This window comes from Equus asinus, chromosome 2 (assembly GCF_041296235.1).
Source record: "Equus asinus isolate D_3611 breed Donkey chromosome 2, EquAss-T2T_v2, whole genome shotgun sequence".
NCBI classification, from domain to species: Eukaryota; Metazoa; Chordata; class Mammalia; order Perissodactyla; family Equidae; genus Equus; species Equus asinus.
In genome coordinates, this window is record NC_091791.1 from 178,881,317 (window position 1) to 178,893,710 (window position 12,394).

Below are 12,394 nucleotides of genomic sequence, written 5' to 3' on the forward strand. Positions count from 1 at the left end.
AGCTTGTTTAGGAGACGTCTTATCTCTATTTCTACCACATTAATGAGAATTCACTGAAGGCCAAACTTTCTAAAATAACACGAATTAGAAGACACTGAGTATACACCCACTGTGTCTTGCAGGAGGGGCGAGATCCAGAAGACCTCTTAGAGGAAAGTAAAAAGGTTCTTCCGAGAGAAATGTACAAACTATTTGGGGAGCAGCAAGGGACTGGAAATAAAGGAGTGCCTGGCTCTGAGTCTAGGGAGCAGGGATGGTTAATTTAATTGTCCCCATGTTCCTCCAAGACAGATATAAGCCCCATTTTACAAATGTGGAAACAGAGTCAGAGACACAAAGTAACTTCGGGACATCATAGAACTAAGCGTGGTCTTTCTGCCACTAAACCCTGCTTCTAAAATATGAGGAAAAAACTGTTAACTGAAAACAGGTGCTATTATTTCCAGACCGCCCATGAACGAAATTGTCTTCCCTCGACTCAACAATGCAAGACGCTCTAATGATTCTCGTGGCTTACCAAATACAGGCTCAAACCCTTAACTGGGAAATCAAGGCCCCCCATGCAGAGGGAGGAAAAGGCAAGTGGTAGCTGTGATCTGACCTCAACCTAGTCAGACCTTTGATTCCAGTCAAGCTGGATTCATTTGTCAGCTTTTCCCCCCAGAGCCCCACACCTGAGCCTTCTTGGGCCTCCCTCAGGCAGCCATCTCACCCCAGAGGGCCAGAAACCCCCCTAGGCTTCTGTGTGCGGTCCACAGTTAGCACATAATAGATGCTCAATACAGAAAGACTCAACTGCTACAAGGCGCTGTTTTCCAGTTTGTGCTCATCCCAAGTCACTAGGATTCTTTCCCATCCTTCCTGGTGCCTTCAGCTTGCACTCCTTGAAGCACTCCGTGCTGGATACACGAAGGGGAGCAATTCTGAGTCATTAACAAAGACTTTTCCCCTCCATTCAACACAACAGGAGAGAATCAATTCCAAATTCTGCTCTAATTCTAGTTCTGGAAAATTAACTTTATTGGTACAAATAATACAAAAATTGTGTGCACGTGTGTGTACTTAACATGTTAATAGGTGGTGGGTTTTTCTCACAAATGTCCCAAATGAACTGAAAACACTTACATTTTTTCGTTTTCGCAATGAATGAGCTCAGATCCGATCAACTGATTGAACTCCGATTTTCTCAATAATATCAGGTAGGAAGATACAGCACCAGCCCTACGTAGCCTCCTCTTACTCATCTTATTCAATGGTTCTCAAATGTTAGCACGTATGAGAATCACCTGGAGGACTTGCGAGTTTCTGATTCACTAGGTTTGGGGAGAAGCCCAAGAATTTGCATTGGCAGCAGATTTCCAGGTAATGCTGATGCTGCTGGTCCAACAACTACACTTTGCAAACTGTGGCTACTTCGTGGCAAAACCAAGAGTTTGTATGCAATGCCTCACCCTAAATGAGAAAGGGTAAAGGTCAATTAGTCAGCTGCACGAGTTAATTCGGGGTACAGGAGGTGGGAGGGAGAGCAGGAAGCGAGAGGAATTCCTGGGGCGGCTCCTGGCACAGGCTCTACAGCAGGAGCCCTACAGCCCAGCCTGCAGGACACGTTCCAGCTGTAACTCTGTAGCATTGCTGAGGATCGGGTCCTGTCAGCGTCAGGGTGTGACTGTTGGTACAGTCTGCTCTCTGCGGGAATCCAATAAGAGGTACTGAACCCACCTATTTGCCCTCTCAGATGAAAGTTTAGCCTCAGTTTTCATTTAATTCCTTGGAATCCTGGAGGTAGATCCTTATTATTGTATCCGCGTTATAGATGAGGACAGGGAAGCTCAGAGAACTGACTTGCCCAAGATGGCAGTGAGACGAGATACCAGGCGAAATGTTGATCCTAGTGCCTAGCAGCAGGTGCTGACTACATTAAGTTAAAATTAAAACTAAAAATCAACCTTGTTCCTAAAGAAGTGGAAAAGGAGGTCCCGAGATACTGCCTACCAGGGGCTCTAGCCTCCTGGCCCCAGGCTTCTCGGGCTTCTGTGAGCCAGACCTGGACGTAGAAGCTGCCAGGATCTGTGTGTGACTCTGGTCCTTTCTAGGGCCAAGCAGAGAATTTCACAACGGAGGAAAAAACCTTAGAAAGCCAAAGCCCCTCCTTTGAGATAGTCCCTCATAGCGTGTTAATGTAATAAAATATTTAAACATTCTGGCATCAACTTAGGGACCATGCTGCAAAACCTTTTTTTTTTTTTGGCCTAACAAATTATTTATAGCTTTTTTGACACCCTGACATCCGTTGAAATCAAAGTTCTTTTTGAAGATGAAATTAAGTCAATAAGCACGTATGAATTGTAAAGGATTGTTCGAGGCACTAAAAGTATATTTCAAGCCCAAGAGTCTCTGCCTTCAAGGATTTATAAGTAAAGCGAGGCTAGGGTAAGCAGCCGAATAAATAAGTGCACCAGAGCAGCCTGGATTAAGCCACCAACAGAGTTCCAGGGAGCAGAAGGGAAGACTTCACGGAGAAGGCATGAAGATGGATTTTGAAGAGAAAACAATAGGAAGCTCAGTATGCCTGGCAATCAGTTTCTAGCATTTCAGGGAATGGGAGGGAAGGAAGGCAGTCAGCGGGAGATTAAGGATAGAAAGGTCAGATGGGGTCAGATGGGGTCAAATAGGGTCAGCTGTGGAGGGCCTTAAATGACATGCTCAGAAGTTCACAGCGTGTACAGTAGACAATGGGGAGAGAGGGCAGCTGGGTTTTTTAAGCATGGAGACTGCATGATTAGAGCTGGGTTTTGGACCACTTATATATACCCTTGCAAACGTACACTGAAATAGATTCTAGGGGGAAGGGGGAACCAAAGGCAGGAGGATTTATGGTTGAAGTACGTCTCTTTAAAATACTTCCCTCCTCAAGGATTTCTACTGGAAAGCAAAATAAAATTTAGTTCTAAAAAAGACAAAACTTGAGGTTCCACAGTGAACCCAAAAAGCCAAAACAGCACAAAATAGGCCAAATTTTGACCAATAATATTGCTTGTTCCTGCCTGAATCTTCAAGATTTTTTGTTTTAAAAAGGTGTTATTTATTCACTCAAATCACTCAAATTAACCTACAAAATAATATGAGTAGGAAAAAAGCCATCCAAAAGAAAGACTCACTGTCCATTCTGTGTGGGGTACTGAGCTTTCTGAGTAAGCGTCCTCAGGTTGACCAGACAGATGAGTGGAAATGGGAACGGAGGTGGAGGGAGGGCACGGGCAGCATCTCTGTTCCATGCGTCTGGGGGACAGAGCCAGCTCCACACGAAGTTCAGACTGTTGAAAACAGTCGACTCCTTCTAAGCGGTGCTCAGATAGATGAGTATTACTCGGAATACTCAAAACAACCTTAAGTCCCTCTACGAGAACCAAAAACAGACATCACTGACACCCAGAATTGAGTTTTTTTTGGCTTTAAGATTTTATTTTATTATTATTATTTATTTCTTCTTCTCCCTAAAGCCCCCCAGTACATAGTTGTAGATTCTGGTTGTGAGTGCCTCTGGTTGTGCTCTGTGGGATGCCACCTCAGCATGCCCTGCTGATCGATGCCATGTCTGCGCCCAGGATACGAACCAGCGAAACCCGGGGCCACCGAAGCAGAGCATGCAAACTTTACTCGGCCACGGGGCCGGCCCCTGGAATTGAGTTTTTCATTTTGTCTTCTTCCCACTGGCAAATCATCAAGACTACTATCCTATTACTTGAATCTTTGTATTTTGGAATTATTGTTATGTGGTAATAGTATTTTGGCCTCATTTTGGACGGAAAAGTAATATTTAATATGGGATAGGTACCTTTACTCCAGAACTTGAGAAGTGTTGATCAATGTTGATTATTCTCCTAAAGAATCAAACATTGGCTTGACTTAATGAGGGTGAACTCCTGTGCAGTGAGGACAGGGTGAGGAGGCAGTGAAGGAGTCCAGCACAGGATCTGAAAACCTGCATGGTACAACTGCAAACCCATGTGTGTGTAAGGCTGGGACTGGGTGGGGACGGCGGGGGTCGGGGGGGAGACACTCAGTCACCAGCAGCTCACCACAAGCAAGAAGAGGAACTCACCAACAAATCACTATCAAAAGAAGATACAAAATTAAAGTAAGTTCGACACTGGTTTAAGATTGAAATAATCGAGGGAAACAGGGTACCCTTCTATGTACAATGAAGCAGGCTAACTAATCGTGCTTGGCAAACAGACACACAGCTCTGAATCTGAGCCAAATCAACGGCTCCTGGCCAACTGCCAAAGCCGAATTCCTTAGTCTGGCATTGTAAAATGATTTGTCTGTCGCATTTACAATTCCAGTGCCTCTGGATTCGGCTACCCGCTGGGAACCCCTGGCAGTTGCCCAGCAGAACACATCTGAACTATCATTACTGTTAGGACATGCGCATTTGACAAACCCTAGAGAAAAAACGACACCCATTTCTCAGAGCAACATTAGTTAACAGCTACAAAGGAATCATCAAGTCTGTTGCTGCCATAATTAACAAAGTATTCACAACCTGCCCCATAGTGCTAACCTGCAGGCTGCTCCTTGGTGTTCAATAGACATGGGTCAGAATGTCACTTAATTTACTAGAGGCACAAAGATCAATCAAAAGCAGAGGTCTTGCCAAACTGAGCACGGGTGAGGGGCCCTCTGAGCTTTACCCTGACTGGCCGGATGCTGGGTGTGCAGGAGGCTGGGCGCTCAGGGATGCTTCTCAGATGTGCTCAGCTCATTATGGGTTAAACCCCACCCCCTACTTGAAGTTCATCAGAGACATCTTCCATACATGGTGTGTTTTCAGGATGGAGTTGTAACATGCAAGGCTGCTTGTTATCTACAAAATCTGAAATTCTTCTAGCCAGAGTTGAGAATCAGGGAAGAATTTCCAATTTTTCCTTGAGCTGAGTAAGGTCAGAAAGGGAAATAGTTCATAACCCCCAAAAGTCCAAAGCACAGATAGGCTACATAATTCCACCTAAGGGGTGTTTATCAATTTCAAGTCAGAATGATATTTAACATTCCCAAATAAAATGCTGATACATCTGAATTAACCTACCAACCGCGTCTCCCAATCTACCTGACTTATGGAGCAACCCCAGCCAGGGAAGCCCCTCTCTTTAAAGCACCTTTGCTCAGGCCCGAGACTCACCTCAATCCCTTCTCGAGACCTCCTCTCTCCAAATATAAAAATGACTTGACTGCTGAATGATTGAGGGATTGATGAATGTGATTTCTGATACCTCTCTAGCTCTAAAAACCTGTATCATTAAGTCCTGTATAGCGGCCGGGCCAGTGGCGCAGCGGTTAAGCTCGCATGTTCCACTTCAGTGGCCCGGGGTTCACCGGTTTGTATCCCGGGTGCGGACATGGCACCTTTTGGCAAGCCATGCTGTGGTAGGCATCCCACATAGAAAGTAGAGGAAGATGGGCACGGATGTTAGCTCAGGGCCAGGCTTCCTCAAAAAAAAAAAAAAAGGAAATAAAGTCCTGTATGATTTTGGTCACTTCATTTTAAGTAAATAGAGAACTTGGAGAAAGTCTGAAGAAGAGAAACAAAAATGACTAATCAGTGTAAAAGCAGGCCTGTTTAACCAGAAAAAGAGAAACCAAAATTGGTGACAACTATTTCACACCACTCGACTTTCAGCTTACTTCTTTTATTTTTAATTGAAGTATAACTGACATATAGCACTATGTTAGTTTCAGGTGTACATCATACTGATTCGATATTTATATACATTACGAAATGAACACCATGGTAAGTCTAGTTATCGTCTGTCATCATGCAAAGTTATGACAATATTATGACATATTCTCTATGCTGTACATTACATCCCTGTGACTTATTTATAACTGGAAGTTTGTACCTCTAGATGGTTTTATAATCTCGTTCCACCTCCCTTTCCTCATCCACGTACACGTTTACCACGGTGGAAGACATTTAATGATTTGTGAATGAATAAATTAAATACCCCCGATTTCCCACTTCACTGCAAGCAGATATGGTTGTACTGGAGTGACCAATGGTCCAAAATGGAACAAAAGAAATTATAAAGTAAACACGCACACACACACACACCCCTACCTTCTTTTCTTTGTTCCCAAGTGTCATTCAACAAAATAGACAAAGAAGACTATGAAAACTCACCCAATGGAGGAACTTACTTCACTGTCACTGAGGCTGCATTCTGTAAATTATTTCCTTGGATTAATTTCCTTCCTCCAAGAGCTAAGTTATTTTTAAATACAAAACCTTTTATAGGAATCCTCACATCCTTACAGAAAGATGTTCCAGCACTTCAAACTCAGTGCCTCCTCCCCCTAAAATACTTCAAGCACAGAAAGATTTTTAAGATTTTAACTGTAAAGACACCTTTTATGGTGTCAAACTCTTCGAACCCCAGGCTCGAAGAATTGCACCTCTCATGGGCCCCAGCAACCGTACGTGTGACACATGTGTGACACCCGTGTGACACTACATGCTCCACTACCACCCCAACCAAGGCTGATCGGTCTCCTGAGCCAAAGTGAGACCATCACACTTTCTCCCAGGGAATGAGAACAGGGAGCCTCGAATGGTAGTCAAGACTCTGAGGATGTCAAACGGCGGCTGAGGCAGCCACTGTGCGGCAGCCACCTTGAGTCATGTGCAAGAAAAAGCAGAAAAGCTGGAGGGAAAGCAGAGAAGCACAGGCAAAGAAGGAAAGAGGGAGGCCAGAAGGGGCCAGAGAAAGAACTAACATGCCAGCACTCCTGGATGTTAAGGCCTTTCTGGTTCCCAGGTCACGGCTCCAGCCTTCTGTGAACGCTGACTGCACTTCCTGCACGTGGATACCAAGAGAGATCCTGGTCTTCAAAATACATTATCCCATTTTTGCTTCAAGTAGTTTGCAACCATGTTAAGCTCCACTGAGTAATGGATATTCCTGATGTGATTTCGGGTGGGCCGAAACTGTTATTGCTAAACAACAAAGGAACAAACCTACCACTTTGCAACACATTTTCTTGTATTCATAACTTACTGCTGTTTCATCACGTCTCAGCACTGTTTCCAGGGGAGCACCGATCTGTCTGTTCACAATACAACCCCCACCACCCCATCGTCCAGAACCACTCCGGCAGGGACCCTAACAACCAAGCTTATTAACGATACTTTTGCTGCAAATAACAGTAGGAAAACACTAGCACAGCACTCCGTTTTCTTCTTCAAATGTACTTAACTGACCCGCTTCAGAGTTTGCGTTTTGTTGTTTTTCTTTTTTTAAGCCTTAGAATTAATCAAGTGTGAACTAGAGGATCCCACAATTCAGAAGTCCATGTGTATGTGAGCTCTGGGAGGCAGGCATCATGCCCGTTCACCTTTGTGTCCCCAGCCCACGCACAGCACCCCACACTGAGCGGACACTTGCTAAATAAATGCAAGGATGAAAAGCAGGAGCCTAACAGTCAAGAACCCAAACTCTGGAGTCAGATAGAACTGGGTTCAATCCCAAATCGCCCATTTACAGGCTCATAACATTTATGAAGGCTCAGAAGTCTGCTAAGAATTTTATGCACATCATCTTATTTAATGCCCTTCCCCCAAAAAAGCTTTAAGACATTATTATCCCTCACTTTACACTTGGTGAAAACGGAGTAACTTAGCTAAGGCCACAAGGTTGGGAACCCCAAGCCCCATAACCCCTATGATAAACTGCCTCTTACACCAACTTTGTGACCTTGGGCAAATGATTTCATCACTTAGTTTGCTGAAGATGGTGGTTCTGAAGACCAAGTCAGACAGACAGTGTTTGTAAAGTGCTTAGCACAGTTCCAGACAGAGCAAGCTGCTTATGAAAAGGTAGTTAGTATCACCAGAGTTACAAGCTAGGGAGTCTTCAGTGAGATGCTCCAAGCAGAAGGACTTTTGGTTCTGTAAATTACACGTTCTCTGGAAAACAGCCATTTTCATGATCTAGGCAGCCAAAGCAAAAGCAGCAAATTATAACCAATGTTTATCTTGGATACGGTCTAAATTCTCCAAAAGGGAGTTAGATAAGAAATCTTTCGATTGTCTGAGAGCAATGACCATGCTTGCAGTTAGGGGGCGCCATACTGCTGTACATTATAGGAAACTACTTTCCCAAAGGGTCTTCAGCTCCTTTGGATTTTTCTCCAACAAAGTGGACGTAGATAAATTCTGACCAGTGACAACTTTTTTGGCAGCGAGGGGGAACCCTTTAATATTGCTTTCCATACGCTTCCACAATTCAATTTTAGGTCCAGTATACATTCCTATTTTATTCCCAATGCTGTTGCTATTGCTTCTTTCAGATAAAGCGCATGATTACATTATTCAAGGATCTTTAAAAGTCTAGAAAAAAAATACTCAATTAGGATCAACACATTAATAATCATAACCCCAAGAAATTTAAAGTACCTAAAAACAACTGGTCTAAAATAAATGTATACGAAAATGGGTGATGGAAGCTCATTATACCAGCCCTTCCACATTTACTTACGTCAAAAGTTTCCATAATAAAAAGTTGAAACAAATTTTTAAAATAAATGCACAAATTCTGCCTTTTAAAAATTTCGTTTTTACTGAAAACCTGCTTGAAGGAAGCAGCACAGAGGAAGGCGCTCAGCTGAGGGCAGAGAAGTAAATAAGAAGGTTAAATTAGGGTGAAACTCACATAAATCTGGAAGTGTTTCTGCAATGCTTTAATAATGAACTTCATACAAGAGACCTAAGGCCACAAGACATTACTAAGGAAACTTCTTTATACAAACAAATCAAGCTTTTTCTTATTTTTCACTGTAATAATTGTTTGCTCAACCTAGCTTGCATTTGGTTTAGCTGGCCAGGGAAGATCCCAATCGAGAGGTGATTTTTCTAAAGGGCAGGAATGAAGAGCTTTGTGCCAAAACAGCCGAAGGAAAGCTGGAAATCTGGGTATGGAAGAAATCTCTTCAGTGGACAAAAGATGAATTTTCTCTTTTCAATTTACAGTCACCTGCTGAAAGGGTTAACTGAAAAGTTAGCTGAAAAGTGATCTGTTCTACCGGGAAGATAAGCCATAATTGAAGAGTCCTATCTACGGATCGTTTTTCTTCTTTAGCCCGACATACGCAGGGCTTTTCATTCAATTTGAGGAGTTAAATTCTAGCCTAAAACCCTACCACTGTCTACTAAGTCAAAGCTAAATGGAAATCCTTAACTTTCAGATGTTAGTGACCTCTTTCTACCGATTCATTCTGACTTCCCTCAGAGCAAATTCTGTTCCTAGAGTGCTGGCAGGAGGGCGTGGGGGGTGGAATTCCTAACGCTTAAGTTTAAAAGAAACTTTAAAAAACTGATAAGAAGCCATCTGCTCTTCCAGGTTGGAACCCTCAAGCACCTCGCCACACGGAGGCTAGCCATTCCCCTCCCCCAGCCTGCCCGAGACAGGCAAGGTCAGTTAATGCAAAACAAAACTAATCAAGACAAATGGCTCTTAGCCACCACCAAAACGATGGAAGAAGAGTAAAGAAACATTTTAACATCAATCTTCTACAGAGTCCACCGAACTGAATTTTCCCCAAATCAAAGTAAAATTTAGAAAGCCACATTTTCTTTTAAGATTTAGTCTATTTTCATCCGATTAATAGCATGCTTTCAGGGATTCTATTCATGCCCTCCTGGCTTGAAAGGTGCACAGCAATCTACTTCTCCCCATTCACCCACTCCCACCCCTTCATTTCTACACATGTCCAGTCTCCACCACTTGCCGCTAATAAAGAGTGTTCCTCACAGCTTATGAGACAAAAGACAGAAGAATGATATGTTTTATCACAAGATCAATTTTAAATTGAGAAATACCACAAACGTTGTTAAAGAATGGTACGTAGGTGACTGTTCACCTTCCTTCTCTCACTGGTAGGCTTTGCCTCATTGTGTTAACGTTCCTAGAGGTCTGAGGGCCCCCTGACCAGTCCACAATAAAAGAAGTGCAAATTACTCAGAACTGCCACTGGAAAGCTGGCTGGATTATATGGAGAAAGACAGTGATCAGCTAGTCTATGCCAAAGTAATGTACACGCACCAACATCACGGTGGTCCATGTTCCCATATTTCTGCCAATCTACCTGGAAACGTTTCCAAGATAAACTACCACCCAGAGAGTCCCTTCTGACTGTGTGAACAAAAACACGGTTTCTTTCCAGAGGTACTTGACTACCCTCTCCTGATCACTTAACTGGCTGTTTTTGAGTGATTTTCCCATCAATTGATAGTTAGGAAAGGGAAGGTGGCGCGGTGTAGGGCTCAGCAGCAGGAGAGAATTTTCAGTCAAGCAGATGATCTAACTAGTGTCCTGGGTGCAACAAGCCAAGGGCAGCTCTCAAAAGTGAAGAGGAGCTTGACTCTTTCACGGGTCAAACTCTTCCCGCACCTGCCAAACTTCACAAACCAAATGCCACTTCGCAAAAGCACACCGTCTCCAGAATTCTTTAAGAGTGCTTTTGTAGGCATCAGCTCTGAACGTAATTGAAGGGCAATGTTATGTGACTTTCAAGTAGACATTTAAGATCACGAGTTCACGTGTGTCTCGGATAATACACAATGTTTCTAATCACCTGTCTCTCGTTTGGACCTTCGAGAACCTCCCATATCTTCGACCAAAAAGCCACAGCTTGTCCGGCTTGTACCAGCCACCAGAGCCATTATTTCAAAGTTAACAGAGAAGGCCATTATAATTATATACCTGAGACCCTTAGCATGGATTTTCGCTCAGAGGAGAGGGGGAAAAGAGAATCAGACTAACTTCTTGCTTCTTGATTAAAAGCTAAAGTTTGCTTGCAGCCTTGCGAAGGAGACAAACGGACTCCGAGTGCCCCCGGTCCCCGCGGGCTGCAGGAGCGGCGCGGCAACCGCGCACATCCTACCTTGGACCTCTCCTTGACGTAGTATTTGCCCAGCCGGCTCCCGCAGTACAGGACCAGCCTGTCGATGAGGGACAGGAGGAAGCTGATGGCCTCGCAGCCCTCCTCGTTGCCCCCGATCCACGTGATCTGGTCGCCCCGCAGGTGCCGCTTGGAGACGCCGGCGCGCGGCCCGGCCAGCTGGCCGTCCCTCAGCGCCCCGCTGCAGTGCAGCTGCTTGACGCGCTCCAGGACGCAGTCGCCCACCACCTCGCCTAGGAAGTTGTCCAGGTAGCAGAAGCCAACCTCGTGCAGACAGGGCACGATGTACTCCAGGGCGATTTTCTCCAGATCCAGCCTCATGATGTGTCCCAAGGGCATCTCGCCCGCAGAGCCGAGCGCGCCGGACCCCCAGCGTGCACCCACAGCAGCAGCGACCGACGCGCGCGCAGCCGAGGCGCGGGGAGCGTGGCCCGGGTTCAGCTACCTGCGGCGGCTACGGTCCCCGAGCCACCGCAGCGACAGGGAGAGGGGAAAGTTGCTCGCAACTCGGGGAAGGAGGGATCCCGTTTGGGGACCAGCAGGAGTTGTGCGGGGCTCCACGACCCGGCGCCGGACTGGACCAGCGAGGAGTCGGAGGGCCCCTTTTGGGGACGCGGAGCCACCACTGGCGCGGCGGCGGCCCGGGTCGGGAGAGGCTGAGGTCCAGCCCCGGAGCCGGCCGACTCTGCGCGTCACCGGCCCCGCCCAGGCTCCGCCCCGGGACCGCCCCCGGGTCAGCCCTTCCCCCGGCCCGTCGGCCCCGCAGGGTCTCGCGCTCCGAGAGGAGCCCGGAGAGCGCGGCGCCAGCCGGGTCTGTTCATGACGAGGGGAGGGGCTGGAAAACAGACGGAATTTTTAGAATGCTGCGATTTGCATATGTTTTGCATAAAATCACACAACAAACTTGAAAACCTGGATCCCAACCTGAAAATGTAAATAAAATTACCAGCATAGTTGACTGCCACATTCCGGGCTGGTCACAAAATAATAAACCCAGGAACAAATATATATATCAAACAGAGATCTCCTTCTAGCTTTACCTGGTGCCTTTCCTTATTCCCCTTTCCTCTGCTGTCTGACCCGGGTCAGGAGGTTTAAGCCACTGAGAGATTGAGTGGAACCCAGTTTTAACTAAAATTAACAAACATTTTTCTAACTCCCATTGCGTGCAAGGCCCCATGTGCTCCGTGAGGGGACATGTGCGCTATGAAGACAGACTGGGTGTCACCCTATTGAACCCTGGAAACGCAGTATTTTGCTTTGCTGGATGTTTTCATCCACTTGTCTTTCCAGCTTCTTACTAAAGTGTGATATTCTGAAAGTCTGCCTTCCAATTACTCCCGTGCTCGTGAACAGCCAGTATAGCTGTGTCCCCCAAAAGGCAGACTGTATTCTAGGTTTCTCCCCACTTTTCCCACAAGAAGCTGCAGTTAGTGGG

At 45.5% G+C, this 12,394-nt stretch overlaps 1 protein-coding gene across 1 annotated transcript in view; it reads right to left on the reverse strand.

Moving 5' to 3' along the window:
• EGLN3 (egl-9 family hypoxia inducible factor 3) overlaps positions 1-11,670 on the reverse strand; it is a 28,215-nt gene extending 16,545 nt beyond the window's left edge. The window contains exon 1 of the mRNA XM_044765477.2: positions 10,939-11,670. Coding sequence (XP_044621412.1) covers positions 10,939-11,295 — 357 coding nt within the window. The 5' untranslated portion in view covers positions 11,296-11,670. The remainder of the gene's footprint in view (positions 1-10,938) is intronic.
• Between the last annotated feature and the right edge of the window lie 724 nt (positions 11,671-12,394).